The sequence below is a fragment of the Triplophysa dalaica genome, chromosome 7, assembly GCF_015846415.1.
Source record: "Triplophysa dalaica isolate WHDGS20190420 chromosome 7, ASM1584641v1, whole genome shotgun sequence".
Taxonomy (NCBI): Eukaryota; Metazoa; Chordata; class Actinopteri; order Cypriniformes; family Nemacheilidae; genus Triplophysa; species Triplophysa dalaica.
In genome coordinates this window covers 12571278-12594924 of record NC_079548.1, presented here as the reverse complement: position 1 = coordinate 12594924, position 23647 = coordinate 12571278, and the positions used below count along the sequence as shown (strand labels likewise).

The 23647-nt window shown below is 39.2% G+C and overlaps 1 protein-coding gene across 14 annotated transcripts in view; it reads right to left on the bottom strand.

Annotated features, from left to right (window-relative positions):
* Nucleotides 1-16576, bottom strand: part of kcnc3a (potassium voltage-gated channel, Shaw-related subfamily, member 3a) — a 51021-nt gene extending 34445 nt beyond the window's left edge. For all 14 annotated transcript variants that reach the window (XR_008907096.1, XR_008907097.1, XR_008907101.1 and 11 more), the window contains exon 1: nt 15953-16576. Coding sequence is in view for 5 of the 14 variants with exons in the window: in XM_056752256.1 (XP_056608234.1) it covers nt 15953-16576 (624 nt within the window). In the remaining 9 variants the exon portion in view is untranslated. The remainder of the gene's footprint in view (nt 1-15952) is intronic.
* Between the last annotated feature and the right edge of the window lie 7071 nt (nt 16577-23647).

The following is a 23647-nucleotide window of genomic DNA, read 5'->3' as shown; positions in this document are numbered from 1 at the left end:
ATGTTATAGGTGCTTATGTTATGTATTGACTGTATAGGTGTTGTTATAATATTCATGATTTCACTGCGATTATCAAAATTATATATAAAGTAGACGTCTGTGTAATAACTGGAAAAGCTAGTGATAAAAACCACATGAACATTCTGCATTCGCAAGCTGAAGCAAATGAGGCTTTTGTGACTTCTAACATCTGTTTGGTTTGGTTGTTTAAGACGATCCAGAGTCTGTCTTCTGCGAACACATGTACAGCATACAGTTAAGAGCATTTAAGTGTGAATGTAATCACAGTGTGTAATGGTGTGTGAGTTCCCTCAGGTCAGCACCGTCCCTTTAAGATCCGTTTTGCACGGGTTCATAAGCAGCACTGCACCACAATTGCTTATATTTTTTTTGTAGGTCACGATATTCAGATGAATGGTGAATAGGAGACAGTGCCCTCTTTCTGTAAGAGGTGAAAATGCAGGTCTCTGTGGTCTGACATGGGAAAACTGAGGCGCTACCGTTCTCCCCAGCCAGCTCTCACAGTTCTGCCGGTTGTTGCTCTTTGTTCTATTCATATCCAGCAGTGCTATATGTGTGTTTGTGTGTGTGAGAGGGATAAAGAGAGACTGTGAACTATTCTTTTAAAGAGGTGGACATGGATGTCCAAAATCTGGCTTTTAGAATCATATATATACGAGAGAGAAAGAGACAGAGAGAGAATTCTGCGCTAACCTAATCTGCCAAATTTCAGTGCATTGCAGCATTTTCAGGCAACTGTAGACATGAAAAAGACTGTAACACACCGTTAGAGAATACAGAGGAGCAGTCACCTGTGACACACAGTCATTACAACACACAACAACAACACCGGCTGTGCAACATTCCCGAAGCAGGAGGCGAGAAGACATCAAAAACAGTACCATAAAACTATGTTTCAACAGCCACACGTGCATCATAATATGTCTTAAAAATATCACACAATTGTGTCTGAAATTAATGATTTTATCTGTGAAATAATTTATAATAGCATTTGAATAACATTACGACAAATAAAAAATAAACACAGTTGTTTAAAAGTCTCTGTGAATCAGAAATCAGAAGCGTCTTTATTTGAGTATTGTGACGTATTTCCAAGTAAAACGGAATATCGAATAAGAAAAATAGAGGGTGTGGCTTGTGCTTTCCGCTGCGATATGACTGGATCAAGAAAAGTAGGCGTTTCGTTCAGAAATAGAACTGGCAGAAGCCTTGAATGTTCTGTCCAAGCCATCCAAAAGTACATTTTTAGATTTTGATTAAAAATTAAGAAGCCAAAAAGTTTTTTCACCGCAAAATAAGTTATGTAAGCTACCACAGTAAATAGGGTTCATTTTATTTCATGGGGACTTCATATCAATGATTTTTTTGCTTACTTTTAGAATATCCTGTTTACCTAACTACTGTACAAAAAAATACAAAACGCAGACCTGTGATAGATTATGGCTGTGTTAAACATTAAAATGTACAATTAAAATGGAAGACCTGTAACCAGTTAGCTTGTGAATTTTTCAAGCGTATGAAAAAAGGCATTACTGAAGCACAACCTGAGATGTCAAAATGTCCAGAATAGTGCCTAAAAACAGTTATCATTCTAATGCATTAAATTATCTAGATTGCCATAACGGCAGTCACAATAATGTATCAAAGAACCTCTTAAAGTTTGCTTGTTTTAGGTTTAAAGGACTGAAGAATCCATTTATATTAGCATCCTTAACAGACCTAAATGTGCAGTTAATGAAATTTAGCGTGAGGTAGTGAATTGCATCCAACAGCTCAGTCCACAACACACCGCTCCCTTCCAAAGCACGAATTGTGGCTGACACAGAATTAAGATGTAGTCTAGTTTTCACTTCTTTGCCGAAGTAGATAAAGTATTCATGAAACGCGCTCTGTAGATTAGTTTGTCCGTTTAGGGCTACTGTAGAAACAACACGGCCAATTCCATGTAAGGGACCCGTGGTTTATGTAGCTCATTCTAAGGTAATAAAAACATAATGCTTCATTATGTAAGGTCTTTAAACATCTCTGAACACATAATTATGTATATCATATTGCATATTTACGGTATATTCTGTATATGACTCTTTACAGCTTTCCTGTAGCTCAGTAGGTTGAGCATAGCGCTAGCAATGCCAAGGTCATGGGTTCAATCTCAATGATTGCAGATACTCAAAAAAAATATATAGGATGATGCAATGTAAATCGCTTTGGATTAAAGCACTAGCAAAAGCATAAATGTTCACCTACAAACAACGTTCCTTTAAAACCCCATCACACAAAAAAAGGCTAAACACACAAAAGCATTTTTACTTAGAGAGGCTTACGATTAAATAGCTAAACATACTAATATACCTAAACTCAACCACAACAAAATGAAATACATTAAACACGTACACGCATCATAAACACATACGCATGCACCTCTCAGGGGGTAAATGGTACCACTCAGTGCTTGCGGCAGATTCGCTGCACTGAATCAGCACAAAAGAAAAATCAATAGGATAATTTAAATGAAAAACAAAGAGTGGTGGAGAGGATTTAATTATAAATCAATTGATAAAATCCATTGACTAAAAGCATCTAATTTAATATGTCAAAATCGCGCAGACTTCTGCCGTATGCATACTGTAACACAGGCAAGCGGCTTCCTGGAGAAAGGATCATATTTGACCACTAATGTAATCGGCTATGCAAGCGTGTTGGTAAGACAGCAAGGGGAAGGTAGAGCAAGGTGGGGAGAGGGGAGGGGAAGCGGTCGCAAGCCTTACATTAATGTATTGCCTGGAGCTCTCGGCTTCTTTTGCCTTACTGCACCATAATGACATGAACCATCGCATACCCAAAGGTGGAAAACACATGGAGGAGGGGCAGAGAAGAAAAATGGGTGGGAGAAACTGAAAAGAGGGAGAGAGAGAATGGGTTGCTGTAAGATTCATTTTGTAAAGGGAACCCATCCATATGGTGCAGTGTGTGGAATTTAAAGAGACAGTTCACCCAAAAATGACAATTCGGTCGTTGTTTCTTCTATAAAGCTTTAAAAGATGTCTAACATCCTCAGTCATTATTTATGACTATATGGATAAAAGAGCATGATCAATCATTTTCAAAATACTTATATGTGTCACAGAAATCATATACGTTAGGAATGACATGAGAGCAAATAAATATTCAACATTCCTTTTTCAAGGAGAAAACCCACATGTAGTGCATACGACGATACACAAAAGGGGTTAGGGGGTTTGATGGAAACCACAAGCAACAGAACAGCCAATAGAAGGCTGATGAAAAGACATGAAATGAATGTGGAGAGGGTGGATCGAAGGATGGGAAAACGCAGAGGAGGGAATGGAGATACGGTAGGAGGGGGAGACGCATGCTCTCTGTGGCTCTTTCTGCTGCGTAAGGAAGCGCTATGAACACTGATTGGTCGAGTATTCTGTGCTGTGAGTGGCTTTGTGAAAATGACACAGACACCTGCCAGATATGCCTCCTCTTTCCTGCAGCACACAGCCAAGGCCACAACGCTATACGCTGCCAAACTGAGATCCCCCGTATCGTCAGCGAGAAGCTCTGGTGCATTGAGAGCTTGAAGGTTAGGGAGCACCGTCTCTCACAACAACCACTTTATACACGCCTACACTGCAAAATGATACAACGGCTACAACCAGGGAGATGAGAAAAAGGTTTAGGGAAATAACTGCGAAGCAAAGGTTTTAATGGAGCATATGCGTGCAGTCGTATATATTACATCAGCAAAGCTATAAAGTCATATCATGGTGTTAAGCGATTAGCAACGGAAATCGTTACTGATACACAGCCAGAAAGATTTATCTAGAAGGTATTGGTATGTGGGATTCTCTCTCTTTTTTTGGAAACAGTGCCTCTCGCTCTGAGGTGTGATGTCATCCAGGGAGATCATTCTCATATTGATCTCCTGATGTTAGCTGAATTGCTGACTGCACATAAATTTGGTCGCGAACGTGTATGTGTCGATTGCTTGATCAGAAGCATAGTCTGATCGAACGTGAAGAAGAAACAGAAGATGAAAGAAACAAGATAAAAAGTAAAGAGAGATAGAAAACTGCCGCAATAGCCATCTGGGAAGAGAGCGGGACAGGCTGTGCTCCACCCTCAACCTCATCTCCATGTCCCTCTCTCTCAAGATCTGGCAGAACACAAGGGTGGACGGGGCCAGAGCCCTGGAACCCCAAGGAATCAGCATCTGGTACCTCCACCAGCCAGAGAGAGACAAATAAAGGATAATATGTTCAGAGAGAAAATGAAAAGTCAACAAATAAATGTTTGTTTATTGGTCTTGGGTAATAAATGCCCTAAATAACATTAACACCTACATTTACTTAAAGGTACAGTTTACCCAAAAATTGAAGTTCTTTTATAATTTATTCAACCACATAACATTCCAAATCTGTCTTCTGCCAAATACAAAAGAATATATTTTGAAGAATGTTGATAAGTAACCAAAGAGCATTGGACTCCACTGACTTCCGTTGAATGGACATAAAACCACCAAGAAATTGCCCAAAATATCTTCTGTTGTGTTGCACAGACAAATAAATTCTTACACAGGTTTGAAATGACATGACATTTTTACATGTATTATCTTCCACTGACCCCCTTTTACAATGTTTGTACATTTTTGTGCCATAACAGTCATCATTTAGTCTTCACTAACATTTGCTACATAGCTTTCCTGTAGCTCAGTGCTAAGAGCATTGCGTCAACAACGCAAGGTTGTGGGTTCGATCCCATGGTAGTGCAAATACCTATGTAAAATGTATAGGATAATGCAATGTAAATGCTACCCTCTTTGTAACCCTTAAAAAAAACTGTGCTGCAACTCACTGACAACTAAATGTGTAAAACCTTCTGTACCCTGTAACTGTTAGAGAAAAAGTCAGAATCTTTTTGTTCTGAATTCTGAAGAGCTCATGCAAGGTTACAGGTCTAGAAAGGACAAGGGGATCCAGTAACAAACACAGCACAGAGAGATCTCTGAGGTCTGTGCCATGTGTCCTCCGGATCCCTCTGATAAGCACCATGGGGACCCAAATAATGATACAGGGCAGAAGCCTACGGAAATTTAGTAAGACGTTAATGGCAGTATAGAGTGACTTGGTAAGTACATATTATTTGGAATGAATGGCCAAAAGAGGGAGGCCATGGTCCAAGTAAACTTGAAAACAAACAAACTGTGGCCTGAATCCAGATCTTGTCTGGCCTAAGGCATGCTAGCAAGAAATACATAAGTTAAAGAGGAAACTTTGTCATTTATTCATTACATTGGAAATCCAACAATAAAGAGAACGATGGACTAAACTGGAAAATAACACAAGCCATCATGAGTATCATAACTCACGATGTTGAAGCCAATGAACTAATCAAAAACCAGGTCGTCACTTTGACTAAAAGCTATTCTATTGTGTGCTAAGGATGTTTATTTTTCATATTTCTTTCAATCTACAACAAGCTTAATTCTTCTAGTATGACAATGAAAAGCAAAAACTGAACTGATCTTCAAAGCGTTTACAAGGCAAAACCAATTTGCCGTTCATGTGACACCGATCCCTCTAATTTAACAAAGCAGAAACACTCCTCATATTACATTAATATGTATCATAGCAAACATGCCTCATTCAGCAGACGCATGGAACGATATCCCATTCAGTCAGATGCTATTATGTCCTACACACACATACACACACGCGCAGTCAGTGGTCAGTTCTGCCTCTGTGGCACAGCTCGTTTATTCTCTTTCACAGCACAGCACTTTAGGAGATTAATTACAGACACTGACTGACAGGACAAAATGAACCCCCTCAAATCAGCACATAAGCAAAGCAGCAAAGACAGCGGCTCTCGCAAACCCGCGCAGACATCAAACAATTCACCTGATTACTTCTTCCCTATAGACCTGTCCAAGAGATTAGTAGTGAAAATGCTTCAATTTTGCATTCTTTACACAATTCTCATTGCAAATTTCCTTATGTTTGATCAGTGATGATGCAATACGATCTAAATAAAAAATCTGAATTCTACATATTTCCATGTTTTTAAGTCATAATCTTTCTTCGTTTTAAATATTACATGATACAAAAGCTTTCTTTTAATTTGTATATTAACTTTTTGTAGAGCCACGGGAAAATTTAAAGGACCTTTCTATATTTTCATTTAATCAGCATTTCTAGATGTATTCCGACCAGTTCAGTGTCTGTTGAATTTCACCTATATCAAACCTCAGGAGGGACATGAAGTCAGCAATGTGAAAGACTGACAGCATGACAAGACACTGTGAAAGTGAAAACTGTGATAAAAATCAAGGTTCACATAAAAAAATCCTTAATACATGTAAAAATATTACTTTTGTTTTGCTTAAAAGTGAATATGTGAGTATTTGAGGTCTGAAAAAATACAGAGCATCTTTTCTGTTATTTCGTCCTGTTTCTCCAGTGTTCATTTGCTGCAACTAAATGCATAATGTTTTTATTTGAAATTTGTAGATATATTGTTAGTAGTTCATAGAATGAAAGAAAAATGATAATTTTACCTAAACACCTACCTAGCAAATTCAGGAAAACTGAAAATAATTTCAAAATGGTCTCTTATTTTGTTTCGCGGCTCTATGTTTGAATATAAGCATTCATGCAGTGTAGAGCTTATGTGTGTAAGCAAACATCTCCACACATCTGCGGTGCGGATCGTGGTGTTGTGATTGACAGCTCAGGGAGAGAAAAACTGAACCGCTGAGACTGAAGATGAGCACATTGCATAACAGAAGTTGATATAGTGTGATGAAAGTAGCTCGAGGAGATAGACAAAGACAAAAAAATCCTCTGCTCACAGTGTTCTGTGAAAGATGCAACGCATTGAAAAAAAACATTTAGGGTCTTTGTCTACTGGAAACCAAGACAGTGACTCAAGCTCTCATCTGTCTCTGGCCATCTGGAATTGCCAGTGTACATCTAAAATATAATGGGAAGAAATGTAGGGAAGAAACCACACATTGAGTATTATAACAAAATCATGATCTAGCCCTGAAGTCACACGCAGAAACCTTCTAACCTCCTGACACACAACAAAAACCTATTCTGCTTCATTCTATCTCTCTCACAAACACTCCAGTGAGGTGAAACAGAGGAAATATGTAGAACAGCATATTTTTTCTGCTTAGTATTTGATCCTGATAACTGCAGCACACCATGTACATTTGTCCTTGTAAATTTTCCGTCTCCCTTCCTCTCTTCATCATTCTGCTCCGTGCAATCACTCCTTCCTGATCTCTTCCCATCTTTCTAAGGCTCTCTCTCTTTCTCCTTCTCACTTTTTCCCCCGTCTGAGGCATAGCTTGGCAGTGTTCTCTTCCTCTATGTGCTCGATGCCATTAGCTGGGATGACAGAGTGCCTTTCCCCTTTGTCCTTAATCCAAGTGAGAGCTTCACTTGGAGAAAATGCTGAAAGCTAGCTCTCCTTGATGCACACACACTGCAGGAGAAGCATACATATGCCTCCGAGTAAACATACATGTCAATATAGCAATGTATATGATAGGAATATACAGGAAACATTTGCTGCACGGGCATGGTTTTGTAAACTGACACACACAATACAAATAAATCCATAAAACTATCATAAAAGTGGTCCATATGACTTGTACACTAAATTCTAAGTTCTAAATTCTAAAAACGCTTTATTGTGAAACTGACATGTTTCTCATTCAAACCTATTGTGTGGCTATAGAAATCACTTCAGCACGGGCAAGACATGAGCACTTTCATTCCAGATGTCGGCCATTTTTACTCCTTCTTTGCCCGGCGAACTGACACCTTTCCCCGTTTTTGGTCCTTTCCCCATCACCGTTTCTTCCTCCCTGTATCTGTGCTCTCATTCAGTCCCATGTTGGTTCGTGTCTTTGCAGTCTTCCTCCCTCTTTTCTCATTTGCAATTCCCCTCTCCCTCTCCATCCAGCCTGCTGCAGTATTACCTCCATCAGCATCTTATGAGCGCTGCTCTTTCTCGCCTCTCCTACATCATGCGCACACAGACACACCACCATACAATCCAGTCACATCCGTGGGGAAAATCTTATCTAAATAGGCGTGTTTCATAGCAGTAGTCTGTTGTGTATGTATGTTATGGAATGGAGCAGTCCGATCTGAATTAACATGATAGAACGAGGATACGCTATATAAAGTATAAGTGACATGATACATTACAGCACCACGGTTGTTCCCTTCCCCTTTTTCTCTCTTGTTCTCACTTCCTGTCACAGATCAGTTTCCCATGTTCTGTGCAGAAATGAAGTCCTGTGGGAGTGTGCTTGAGAAAAAGAAAGGGATCTGGTGTAAAACAGAGGGGCGGGGGTAAAAAGATAGAATAAAGGTATGCAGTGCAATGTTTCCACTAGAGACCACCCAGTCCCCCTTGTGACTGTTATGAATAAATAGAATCTCACAATTATGACATATATTACGTAAGGTAACAAAATATATATGCAAGTGGCATTTATTAATGGGTCTTTCTCAGAATTTCAGCCATTTTTTCAATTTGTCAGCCAATTTAATGAATGGCAAATCAACTCAAGTTCACACAGGTGTAGAATACTTCTTCAGTGTTTCCCCTATGTTTACGGCTGGGGGGGGGTGAGCTATGTGCGGTTTCTATATTTTCTATATTTATATGCCTTTGTGGTGGAGGTCCGGACAATAGTTTTTCAAATAAATCATATTTAATCAATTGAGCCCAGTCGAATATGTATATAAAAAGAACATCTAACGTTTTATCAGGCCATTTATTTTATATTCAGATACCAACAATTTGTAGGCACTTGTGCTAAAGCGAAGTCCTAGTGGCCTATTTAAATAAAACTACTGACAACTAAATGTCAGTACTTACAAAGTTACTAACAAGTAGCATTTTCATGCCATTCATACTAGAACTGATTCTAAATAATCCCAGATTAAAACATGATTCATTATGAAATGCTCTTAACGTGCTAATTATTAATGCTATTGATATTATTAATATCTCTAATGCTTAATGTAGATACAAGACGTTATGGTTTATAATGCAACAAACCTATATAGCAAACAGTAAACTGACTGACAGCCTAAAATACTTCATTACTGCTGCATTTCGTTTACTTAAGCGTTACAGTAAAAGTGTCCATTAATTTACCTGATCTTGGTGTCTGCAGGTCTCTATATGCGACTTGTCTTTGGCGGGAGAAGCAGCTTTTCCGGAGCAGAAAGGGTTAAAATGAAATGCGTTTGGCACTATATGAAGATATTAAAGATATCGGCTAAATATAGTCAACATAAATTTCCCTGAGTGCGTGTGATGTGTACATCCCCCCTAAGGTAATGGTAGGGGAAACACTGTTCTTATCTGTATTTTAAACCTTATAAAAAAAAATTACCAAAATGTTTACATGTTTGGCTTAAAGAGTGTGCCAGTGGCTTTGTTCTTTAAAATAAATGGAAATTATTTATTTCAAATAATGTTTTGAAAACTTGGGGTATACCGTATATGTGTCCTATGGTGTGACAGCAATATATTATATTAATATATAATACATTTTATTTTATATAAATAGTATAATATATTATTATACAGCTTGTTTGAATGCTTGATTCTGATTGGCCAGTCGCAACATTTGCAGGTTTGTTATTCCAAGATAACAACCTATCAAACCAAATAACACACGGTAACCCCGATGCAGCATATGATTTTGAGCGGTTTCTTTGAAAAATTAAATATAAATATGTTTTTTGATAACATATATGACATTATATTTACAAATGATTAAACCAAATAGCCTGTTCGGGACATTTGAACGTCGTTTCTTACCTTAAAACCGAAGTAAACGGCTTTTCCTTGCGGATGGTCTGCATTCTAATAAACTATTTAAAATTCCCATTTCATGTCCAGTTTTTTTCTCATGTGGCAAGTGTTCATGTAATAAGCTGCATAATGAACAAGCAGCCGGCTGTTATCACGAAATAAGCCCTTTCAGTGTGATACAACACCCTCCGCTTCTGTTCCTGATCACTTATTTCTGCGATAACAATCGCCTTGCCTGTACATTATCCCTTACATATATTAGTGTGAAATGCAGGACCTCCAGACTAAGCAACTCATTCTTCCCATCTGCCATTAGACTCTTAAATGGTGAACCAGTGGACCAGACTAGTCTCATCTATCTCACGGGAAGGCGGACTGAATTACTTCATCTTAATTTGCACATTTGTTAACATAACTGCTTCAACTGCTATACTGCACTAATATCACTATCATTGCATTCTTATTAATGTTTAAAACTTTTATTTAAACTGCATTAGATGGAGATGGTGGTCTAGTGGGTTAAACCACTGAACTGGTAAATCAAAAGGTTGCTGGTTCAATCCCAGCAGCCACCACCAGTGTGTCCTTGAGCAAGACACTTTACTCCACGTTGCTCCAGGGGGATTGTCCCTGTAATAAGTGAGTCGCTTTGGATAAAAGCATCTGCCAAATGCCTAAATGTAAATGTAAATGCATTATCTGTCAGTGTTATTGCCTCTGTTATCACGATTGTATGTTTTGTACATAATTAGTTCACTACATTTGCACTATAGATGTACATAGTGTATATTTTATATTCCATAGTGTATATTTTACGGTTTATGTTCCAACACCTGCAGTATAGTTTTATTTGCTCCTGCAGCATAGTCTCTGTTGTATTTAGTTGATCTAGTTTTATTTAGTTAATTGTTATGTTCGTTGTGTGTTTCACTTGTTCGGGCATACACTGTGGACAGGAAAGTAAGAATTTCATTGTAGGTGGTTTTCCTGTACATATGACAATAAACACTTTGAATCTTGGGACATAGGACACATTTACGGTTTATTTGTCAACATCCATATTCCTTTGGGCCACTGCATCTTTAAGCACTGTGAGCACAAAACATATCAGTATTAGTTAATGTTTGGTGTAGCTTCACAAAAACGTCAGATGCTCATTCACACTGCTTGTTTTAAAGAGCCATTGGATAAAAATACTTTCCCCTCATGTCATCTGAAGATACACAATGAAAGGAAAGATCGTTTCATGGAAAGCTACACTGTTAAAGGTGATGTCTGTAATTGATCAATATTATCCTTGGTCCTATTTAAGCTTAACGTGCAGAGAAAATCCTTTGAGTCAACCAATGTTGTGAGATAGATAGCCTGGGTGCTAATGGTGCAGAAACTACACACATGCATTTAACCTTTTTGCTGAAGCCGCCTGACACGAAAAATGATGTGTGGTCATGAAAAGTAAAAGTCCCATCGGCCATGCGTGGAGGCTTGGGAGGTATGTAACGGGAGGGTGGGGGTGGAAAAGCTGGCTATTCCCTTGTGACCTATCAGTATTTGAGGGAATGTGGATTGAAGGTGCAGTGGATGTATAGCTTTACAGGATTCGAGTGTAATTTAAACAATATAACCCGGCGACTCGCTCACATAACCTGTTGGCTGTGTTATTGGCTGATCTTCTCTGTCCTATTACGATCAACACCTATTTAAATTTCAAAGCAGGAGAGCTAGACTGCATGCGGAGCCGTACATGCCAGCAACTAGCTGACTGCAGTTCAGGATAGATGCCCACTGGGATCTCCATGTAGACTTCTCGGGGGGTGGGATCAGAAAAACTGAAGCACACAAAATATCCTGAGCCAGAAAAATTGGCTTGTAAAAGCAAATACACTGCAACTCTCCCAGACTCATTCACCGGTGAGCTGGACAGAGGCCAGTGAGGATAAAGCACACTGCGACTGTAGATTCAAGCGTATCCAGCGGCGTACCTCTCATTGACCGATTCATTGGTCTCAGCGTGACTGGTTCAATAACCTTTATTATCATCCTCTGATGCTGCGGCAACGTGCGATCTGAAGATGTGTGCTGTTGAAATACCGCACAACACCGAGTTGCCCTGGAGGCTCTGCTGAGCTTTTGCTACCAGTACTGCGTAAATTTAACCAAACGGGTGCGAAATGCACCGGTTCAGTCGTTTGGAGGTCGGGTAACCAGCTGCGTTACCAGTGTGAAGGAGGAAAAGCCGAGGCCTGCTTGTTACTGAGAGATCTCGTCCTACAAATCTCCTCATTTTCTTACTATATTTAGAGATGTAGTAAGAAGAAGGGAAACAAAGGAGGCAGGTTGTGCGTACGGGTGCCAGAAGAGGTCTCTTAGCACAGACAGCCAGACAAACTCCGGTTACACATGAACATTATCATTAGAGGGAACACAAAGGTAATTGATACTTTTGGGGACCTGATAAACACATCCTCATTTTAGAACAAAATGCGTGTGGTTAGAAGGACAGAATCCAAAAAAGACGAGAAGAGTGGCGGTCATAGTCTATGGACCCTACTGGACATGCTTTTGGTTGCCAATGCAGGTGAGACATTTTTTCAAAGAGTCACTAAAGTCCTGGCTTTGTTTTTGGCATGACCATCGAAATCAGTTAAGCTTACCGCTTCTAAACAATTGAAGTGAAGATAGCCTCTAGTATTCTGTATGTGAATAAGGTCTTTTATGCTTTTACGAAATTGAAATAAGTCTGCATTCATAAAACGATCCATATTTTGTCTTTTTCTATGTTGCCTAAAAATAGACATAGCTTTTGTGAATGGAATTTGAAAGTAATTGAAAGTATTGTAAAGATAAACGTAGCATGTCACAAGAGCCGTTTTTGTTCGGATACTTACTTAAATTAGAATCGAAATACGGTCAATGCAGACTGTCAATGTGCCTTCCTTTAAGTTACTGCAAAAACAATATTCACTTTAGAGAAACCACAACAGATACAACTTTGACATCATGCTTGCTTGGTCTTGATTTAGGATCGAATATTAAAGTTGTGAGTGTTAATATGATGCCCAAAAATGCAGCCTGTATGAAGCTTTGACACACAACCAACGACCTAAAAGTTATTTACTAAAATATACAGTAAGTACTTTACATTTATACACTAGTATTTCATAGAATGAGAAGCAACATAACGAATCTTAACTTTTGAATATATTTCTGACCGTCTATCTGAAATAATCTGAATCATGAGATTAATAAGAGGTTTTCTGCGCATATATTTAAACGTGGGAACAAAATACAGAGAGCGACGCAAAGCAAGATTAATTTGACTACAGGCTGTTGCTAAGATACGCTGCCAGAGCTCTAGTTCATTTAATATTTCTTCATCCTTATCGAATGGGATTTTGCACGTGAATGGCTATATGCACCCGCAGGTTGTTATCCGTTCGCTCATACAACATGTGCTCAACTACAAGTCCGAAGCGTTAACCAGAAGTAAAGCAATTCTGCTCATTCTGCGTATCATGCACTTCCTCTTCACGCCACTGTCCTTGAGGTTTTATTTCACTGGCATATAAGTCAATTGTATCTGTTTCTCATCAGGACGAATGAATCGCTCTAATAAATTACAGAAGGACACTGCAGGTTGTTAAATGTAGTCATTGTGTTTTGTGTTCATGTTTTACAAAAACATTTTAAGATAAACAGCTACGCAGCTGCATTCCTCCAGTCAAAAAGGTGACCACATGCACACTTCTTAGTGGCTGTGCCTCTGTTGCTCTGTTATTCGGTTGCTCTGCAGCAGAATCAGCGCGCAGTCAGCTAGTATGAGACGCCGCAGTGTTACGCTATAGCACAGCAAGAGAAAGGGACACGAAGGTTGTAAGCGATGATTAGCAATCCGGTGCAAGGCCCCGCACCCACTAATAAAACGCTACGCTTGTCACGGTTGATAAAAGACCTCCGTTCAATGACGACGCATCAAAACCATGACGGCATCTCTTCCTCCCCTTGAGAGCTGTAAGAATAGCTTTGTTACTTATACTCACAGACTTCAAACGCATCCTATGCAATTCTGCATTAAAATTCAGACTGCGAATGTAAACTGATCTGTCAAGAATGCTAGCCTCGTTTTTTTTTTAAGAATGCTAGTGTATATAAACTAATCTATCTATGATCTATTAACCCAGATGTGCAAATGGAACTAAATATCTTAAATAACTAGCGATCACTTATAAAGAAAATAAATGATCACTGTTCACTTGGACTGTTCCCAGAGGCAAAAGGTGTATTAACTTTTATGTGCTAACATACCTACACTCTGACCAGGGTCAAAGAACGACTTTGCGTTTTTCTAAGACGAGTATATATAATGACAGAGATGATTTCTGACAAAAAAAAAAAGATATGATTACTTGATTTACAAGTCTATAAAAAAAGTTTGGTGCATTGCTAAATTTGCAGACTGACTAGGCTGCAGTCTATGGATTCATGCAAAAGTATTAGCCTGGATCCCCGTTGATTATCATGAAATAAAAGATCTGAATTTTAATCTCAAATATGACCACCATGTTTGATCATCATGTCCAGACGTGGGAGAGGTAGGGTGTACTGATTATGAGGCGATTTTGGTGGTAGTGACATACGGAGTCTGTGCTGAGTAAGCAGGAATCTGATTCGGTAAAAACAAGACCCATGGGAAACTAGGAAGTTCCTGGGATACCGCTAAGTTCTTGCACTTCCTAACGAAACATATACCCAAACAAAATCTGATACCTGATGGTTTGCTTTTCAACAGTCAATCAATTTTGGAATAACGTCACTGGTTCAATGTGTGTCTTACCACTGCAAGGGCAATAACACTGGGAACACATAATTCACCTTAGAAAACCTACCAAACCAATAGATTTACAAAATACTGCACCAATTCCATGACTATAACATTTAAGAGGAAAAAACAACTTACAGTACATGACAATCGCTGTCCTTAATTCATAGTTGCAACTTGTGTACACCTCTGGGTAAATGTCCTGATGACGTTTGTAAGGGTCTGCCAGGAATCGTTCTGCAGTATGAACATACACACTATGCACCTGTGACTATAAGAATTCCCAATTTATAATAAAAGTAGATAGCTAAACATGACAGCAAGTGTTTTTTGCTTAACAGAATGAATGTATCAACAGTACAAAACTTGTGTCCGTTGTATTCTCTTTATGGTCATAATGTTAAATAGCCCGACGGATTATTTTAATAAAGCAACACTTAAAGCAGTAAAACAGCATTGTGTGTGTACTGTATGCGTGTATACATTTGTGTGTGCACCAGTGGAAACGTGAAGAAGGAGAAAGAGAAGAATACATGGAGAAGGACAACGAACACAAATGAGAGTGCAAGGGTTCATTAATCCAAGGTGAATGGGTGTCAGTGCTGAAAACGACAAAATTGTACAGATTCAGAATGACAAAGAAATTAGATGCTGTGCTTGCTGGGAGCTCGAGAATACTGTTTACCAGCAAATACTGTGTGAGCAAAAGATTGAGAGAAAAGACAATGCGACAAAATACTGCAATTTCCATCATCGGAATAATGGAAAAGAAAAATGAAAGCTGTTTTCTTTCCAGACGTATGGTCACACTAAACTTAAGAAGTTTATTTGGAAGAACTCAAAAAATGATGATCATACGTGCCAATGAAGGACAAGTTCATTAGATCACTATTATTATTATATGCTACAAGTTTTTTTATTCAACTGCTAAGAAACTGCTTGTCTTTGACATCCCCTGAAATGGCCTTTAGGAAAATAAAAGTAGCCATTTATATTTCCATAATTAATTAATAATATATTTAACGGTTATTGCGATGAGACCACAGTAAATATTGTGGTAACCTTCATGGTTTTACTGCAAATAAAAAAAATGATTACTACAGTTAAACTATGGTTAACCTTCGTAAAGGAAACGATATGCATCCTTTGACACAGTATTGGGTAGCAGATGGAATCACAGGGAAGAGTTTGCTTTAACTGTATTGATACGCGGACATTTATTAAAGCGATTCAATGTAAGATGCCGACACTCACCCTGGCGTATTTCGAGGAATAGGGATCCTCAAAAAGATTCCAGATTCGGGGCTGCCATATACTCCACCAGCTGCGGTGCCGACCATCCTCCTGTAGACACAACCTCTTCAAGTCCCCGTCCGCGCCACCCGTGAGCGCCGGGTCATCTTCTGGCAGGTCGGGCTCCGGCGTCTCGAAGCTGTCCAGCGCTTCCTCGGCATCCCTGTGCTGTCGGTAGTTCATCCAGCAGCAAGCCTCCACGTCCGTCTCGTCGATACCCCAGAAAGCGAGCTCCTCCTCGAACAGAGGACCGCAGACATCGTTGGGACAATGCAACTTTCCCGTGCGGTAATAATTGAGGATGAAAGCAAACGTGTTGGGGTGACGATCAAAGAAAAACTCATCGGTTTTGGGGTCATAGTCAAAGTTACTGAACGCATCTGGCTCGGTGAGCCATGACAAGCGGGTCCCGGGCAGCGTCTTTAGCGTGCTGCGGTACGTCTCGTGCCGAATCCCGCCGCAGTTTATCACTATTTTCTCGCTGTCTGACGGACAAGTCATGTCTGCGCTGTAACATGCTTTGTTGGACGACTTGTTCCCACCCTTGCGCCCTTTGAAAGAGGAGACACACACCGAACTGAGCATAGAGGAGCAGGGGGAGAGAGAGGAGGAGAGAGAACCGAGAGGGGAGGGGGGTGGGAGGAGCCTGCGGAGAAGAAAAAAAGAAGAGATAAAAGGGAGAGATATTTAGTGATGCTCATATCCTAAAACACCATCAGGTTAAAGTAACCTGTCACTTATAGGTTTATACAGCAATTTGTAATAGTCATGATTCTGTGGAGGGTTTTGTAAAAGTTGGTCAATGTCAAAACAAACACCTCCAAGGTACGCACATAAAATCTAAGACTATGTGAAAATCAAAAAAATCATGTTGTTAACGCGGCAATATGGTGCAGGCGTTCACCCACAAACACACAAATGTCGAGTGCGTTCATCTCTCATAAAGGAGTTCAATGTACATTCAGTGTTACATAATAAACAGGCTTCCCTTATAATAAGGGGACCCCTCCTTCTCTGCAAAGCCCACCCGTCTCTCTTTTCCCATCTCACAACATCACTCTGCTGCCATGTCCCCTCAATTCACTAAAACACTCTCCTCAATTACAGCGATGGGAGATGAAAATGACCGAACATTTCAGCCCCCCCCCGCATCATTCTCTCAGTTTGTCCAATAGAAAGAGGGAGAGGAAGAAAACGAGAGACAGGAAGGGTGGGAGGAAGATCGAGAAAAGCTAAAGGCAGAACCATTATTTGCTGAGCTACACAAAATAGGGAGAAAAGACTGCAGAGCATTAACTCTTACACGTTCAGTCTCTTGCTCTCTGTGTGCAGTGAATGTTATGCAGAACAGTCAGCATAGTGTAAGTACAGTATTATGGTGTGTCAAAGTCAATAGATCGCAACTGTTTAAACGTGCAATCTTTAAAATGAGTCTACATAGATGTATTATCACTGCATTAAAGAGCAGTGCTGGAAAACTGAATCTTTTACTATAAAGCTCTTGTTAAAAGGATAGTTTACCCAAAAATAAAAATTCTGTCATAATTTACTCACATTATAGTTGTTCCAAATCTGAATACATTTCTTTGTTCTTATTAACAAATGGAAAGATATTTGGAAGAATGCTTGTAACCAAAGAGTTATTTGACCCCATTGACTACCTGTGAGAATTTGGGTTTTGCCTGTGTCCCACACCCATTATGTGAAATGTATTGCATTGAAATAATGCAATGATTATTGTTCACAAATCATATTGTGAGAAATGTATTTCAATGAATATTGTTCTTGAATTATGTCTAACCTTACTTGAGTTCAAGCGCTGACCAAGTTAACAGAATGTTCAGAACATCGTGCTGCCTTTTGCTAAAAATACCTAAGAACAAGGAACGTCCTAAGTCCTAAGTCCTAAGAACAAGGAACTAACCAACATGAATACTAATGAACTTATAAGGAGCTCTGAGAACAAAAATCTAACCCACGTGAATAATATTAATAGTTTCAATAACATATTTACTTCCTCATTTCTGAATACAAATATGGGAACTATTTTCAATAAACTTTGGGACTCTGAGGGTTCAATCACCTCGACTCTTCAACTTAATCAAACTTAGATTTAGGGGACAAATGAGTAATAATCTTACTGTAATATGATTCAAGATATGGAAGGAAGGAGGCGGGAACCGGCAGACATTTAAATAAAGATTTAATACAAATAATAACAGCCGGCGGCCCCTCACGGCCGACCGCCGGCGAACAAAACATAAATACAAAACACAAGAACATAAATACAACCATAAAACATGTTCGGGCCCGGTCCTCTCTCTTCGACGGTCCGGTCGCTCGTTCCTTTTATATGCTCCCAATCTCCTACGTGATTCGAGCCTGGTGTGCGCACAGCTGGCGCTCATTCACAATTTATCACCGGACTCGAACCACGGTCTCGCCCCGCCTACTCTACTACACTTACACTACCATAGTAGGAAATATTAATTTATAACTTTTTTTGTTCTGTTGAACACAAAGGAAGATGTAGGAAAGTAAACTGTTCTGGGGCACTTATGACTACTGTGTAATTTTTTCCATTGTCCAAGAAATGTTTGGTTACAACCATTCTTACAAATATATTTCTCTGTGTTTAACCAAACAAAAAAATATATACAGATTTGGAACAACTAGACAGAATTTTCATTTTTGGGCGAACTTTCCCTTTAATCAAGTGAGTCTACGGTCTTTAGGCTCATCTATTCCTCTTGTTTAGCTGCATGTACTGTCATAAAAAGGTCTAAACAATAACTGACTAAAATTGTGCCTGTAAAAGAAAAGTTTGGCTCAACTTTGATCAGACAAAAACACATATACTGTCAGAATATACTGTCAGAATCCAAAATAAAATGTCCAAGCCATGTTTGTCTTTTTGTAGTAATAATTACGGAGTAACCGTAATAACCACGGAGGTCTTTATAGAGGGGAAATGTAGTTAAATCCTCGCTCTCCCATTTTTTTCAATTTTTTTTGTGTATAACTCTTGAATTATCAAAGATCAAAAGAGTGTGTCAGATAACAAGACAGCTGAATCATATAACACAAGGTGTTGGATTCATAGCTTCTCTAAATATAGCCTGTTGAACGGTTTCTCATTTCAGCACCATGGACAGCACCTTGTGTTTTAACTCATCACTTCTAGCTAAGAACTGATATGTCACACCATCAGCAGTGATATCATTCACACGGAAGCATTTTATTAAATGCATAAGACAATACGTTCAACTTCAAAATTATATTTATAAAAAATATATATTCAGTTAACATTCTGTTAATTAATTTCTTTCAGAATCCTTTTAAACTAATTTCATGTAGTTAAAACTTTTAATTTGTATTTTCATTTTCCAGAAAACTATATTGATCAAAATTGCCTTAACTGCTATGAGCCCAGCACAGCCACATTTGGTCAAAAAATGAAGAGTTTGGATTTAAAACGACACATAAAAATAACCACGTCGACCATAAAGAGGTAAAGAAATGAAACGATAAAAAGGAAGAACAGAGAAAAATGAACCACAAGGTGCTGGCAAAGCAAAAAGGGCTCTCACTGAAAAGGGAAATCATTGTTAAGTGTGTTCGTGGATGGGGGAAGTACATTAAGTGTGTATGTCCGTTGGGATGGGGGTTGGTCGTGAGGACAGATACGCCTATAAAAGTCTACAGTATTATAGACGACTGACCATGAGCCGGCGGAGAGGAAAAACGAGAGAACCAGGTACGGTCACTGTGGGGATTGTGACTGAGGATGCAGGTATGACTGCAGTAAAGGTAATAGAAGCACCGCCTCCATTAATAAAATATTCAATTGATTGAAAAAATTTACAATATTTGATGTGCACATGCATGTATCATTATAGGACCTGTTTTACTAATATTAGCTGCCTTTCTGGTATCTTACAGTATGCTGTAGTGTGTCTGCATTCTCTCTCTCTCTCTCTCTCTCTCTCTGTCTCTCTCTCTCTGTCTGGTGCAATGTGGATTCTTTTAGATTTTTCTACTGGCTATCCCACTGCAGTTGAGACTCAGTGGTGCTCAAAGGCCACCTAGTGGATTTATCAAAGATCTGCATACAACAAAATACTGCAGTCCCCCCTCCTCTCTTGTCTTTTTTCCTGTTGAGGTACGGATGCCTCGTGCAAACCATCTGTTCTTTAGCTGATGCATTGTGATTTCGTGCGCATGTGTCCTCTTCAGGTCATACACCCTTTTAATTAACTGAAATCACTTTAGAAGTTCAATTCAATCGCTGATTTTGATGAATTAAGAAGCTATTATCTCAGTCTCAACCAGACTGCTTGAGTCAGTGATTGGTTTTGGCTTTTTCAATCCCTCCCTCTTTTTTCCTCTCTCTCTTATTTGTGTGCACCAGGCAACTCTCAGCTGAGTTGCGCGTGGCATGTTGGTGTCTCTTGTGGAATAGCATTAAGAAGGGAGAAAAGCAACAGCAGAACAAATTAACAGCTCAAGGACGCTTGCTCACGCAAACATAGGCGTGTTCACACAAAAACCGCGTGTCTCATAACATTTTAATGAAGTTTGTTTGAAAGTGCTGCGTTAGACTATCCGTTTCACAAACTACGCATAGACTCAGAAAGTCACTAGTCAGGCTTTGACCTCTGCTTTGAAACTAATCACAGGTCTAACTGCGGAGAACAGTTGGAAAGAGAGATTGGGGGCTTACAAGACTCATTTTACAGTGACAGCACTAAGCTTTGCATGACTATACTCTCATATCTCGCACTTAACAGCATTCATAAGATAGTTATAACCGTACACATCTCACCCACACAACCCTCTCGTCTCAGCTCTCGTTAAAACCTAATTAATAAAAGTGCCCTCTCCGGTTAATTACCATCCCTTTATAGTCCCCCATTAAGTACTCAGGGAATGAAGCCGGAGAGCGATGGGATATAATTGTGTTAAGCCAAACCACACATGAACTTGATGGAAACTATTCTTAGCGGTGGGAAAGAATGGAGTATACTGACAAGAGAGAGAGAGAAAGAAACAGAGGGTGAAAAGGGGTCATTTCAAGCGACTAAAAAGGTGACACTGGTTGTGTTTTCTCATAGTGCAATATCAGGGAAAGCATCAGCTTTGAGGAGGGAGAGTCAGTGGTGTAAAATGAGGACAGCAGTGCACATAGGATGTTGGTAGGTGTAAGAGGGAGGAAGAAAGGGAGGGAGGGACCAGAGACTGAAAAAAACGTGAGAGAAACAAAATAAAAACATTTCAACTGGTGTGTGACGCTCATATAAAGTGTAGAAAGAGAAAACGGTTACACTTTTGTTTTTAAGGCTTATGCAATTAGACCTAAAGTACTGTAACTCATCCACAAGAGCTTGCTGGAAATGGTATGTGGCCTGTTAAAATCTATTAAAATGCAGTATTTCAGTAGTATTTACAGCTAAAGGTTATGTCTGGCTATTCTCTTTAAAAAAACATAAGTCTGATTAAGAGGCAGAGATGTAGTGGGGCAGACAAGTATTCGTACAAGGTTAAAAAGACACCTACATAATTATTCGCTCACATTTCAAGGTGGTGAGTAAATATGTGAAAATACAAACACCAAAAATTTGACTGACAACAACTTACGGACCACAATTTTGGGAAATACTTTGAAAACCCAATCAAAAGTGTAAAAACAAAACAAAGTAGACTACCTGTTGAATTCGTTGACACAGCGTACAGGCCTGACTCAGCACAACCGAAACACAAAATAGAAGTACCACAAGACCACGACACAGACACACACCACAAACACCTATGTTAAATACTTACTCGTTCTGGGTCTGGCTCTGTTCGCGTGCGGGCTGTGTGTGTGTTATTGAACACACACACATGAACACAAATTGCACGAAAATGTTAGATGGAATTGAGCATGTTTTCGGATGTAAAGAAATGATCCTCTCGGAGTAACTGTGCAGAATGCCAAACCCTAATATGTATTTTTTATGAAAATGGCTAGAGGTTTTGAATTATGCAATATCCCCTTGCTACAGCACCTAGCATTTCAAAAAATTCCCCACTTCAGCGTGATATTGTGCGTACGCCCGTTCCTTTGGTAATGTTAATATCAACAGAGAAAAATAAAGGCTATATATTCATACAATTTCACGCCTATGTGTCACCCTGGTCCTTTCGCGTAAAATACACGAGTGACAACCGCATTCCTCGTTTTAACATCTAAATGTATTTTCCTGATATATTTGCATCTGTTTTAATAAAGCTTGTGTTAATCGTTTACTTTTTATTCCCTAAACGAAACAGTCTATCCAGCAGAAGGAAACGTGCGTCGGGGAAACACCTCTGCCTCTCTCTTAAATCCTCATGCACTCACTCTATCCCTTTCTTCTTATTTTAGCATCCTTTCTTGCGCATCTTCACCTGCTCCTGTTGTCCAGTGTTATAGTTAACGAAACCAGTTCTTTAGTTGCGGATAATTATTTATGCCGAATAAGCACCATGTCGAACACGACTGGAAATGTTGTTCCTAAGACTGATCCGTCTGATTGTCCCTTCCTTTTTTTTCTCTGTCGATGTTTTTGTTTTGGTAAACCAGTATTTCCAAACTTAATCCTTAGTCTTTAATCTAATGGTGACACGGGTTCCCTCTGTGTTTTCCCTCCCTTTAGCTCTTTAAAGGGAAAGGTGGCAGCTGGTGCCCCCTCCTCAAACCCCACCCTGTGTCATTTAACCATCTACAGGCCAGGAGGAAACCTGTCGCTGTTTTCAGCATTCCTACGTGTTCGTGCCACCCATTGACTACTAAACACATTATGTAATGCACTATGGTACAAATAGAAACTATGTTCTAATGAACATTAAAACGAGTTTTAATTCACCTAGGGTGAAAATCCAGTCATTGGTTAAGGATCAGGTGCTCCACTAATGTAAAAAAGATATATACATGCAAAAATGATACAAAAAATATATTATACATTTTTAATATGTTAAACAAGAAAATTGACATTGAAAATTGTTTAAATATGACATATGATGAAAGACCTGTGGAGCACTCTGAATATCCATAAAAAGTGAAAAACTTTAACCCTAATATTCAAACGTCATCTATTGTGGGGTTTCTGGATAGATTGCATTTGTTTATATGTGTGAAAGACTAGCACAGGACCAAATCTTTACATTGTGCGGATAAAATCTGTTGAAATGAATCTAGAAATCTTTACTCTGTTTTGTCATCAAGCTCTGACCAATGATTCTGTTTTTATCTCTGATCGATAAATCTTGTCCCCTTCTTATCATACACTTTGCCTTCACCTGTTCCCCATATTCTATCCACCCAACTTCCATATATGGCCTCAAATAAGACATGATCTCTCTCTCTTTCCTTGGCATACAGCCGGAGACAAAGCACGGGGAGGAGAGAGCAAAATGTTGAGAGAGTATGTGGGTGGAGGAACCTGATGAGGGAAATTCTGACTAATTTGAAATATTTTGCCAAATCATCTATATTTTTCCCCACTATCACCCTCTTAGTTTTCCTTCAGGCTTTCTTCCAATTGCATGATTGTGGCGTAGGCTAGTGGTTGAGCAAACACTACTATGCAACCTTTGTGGGCTGTCTTGGTGAGCAGCCAACTACCTCCTCAGCGA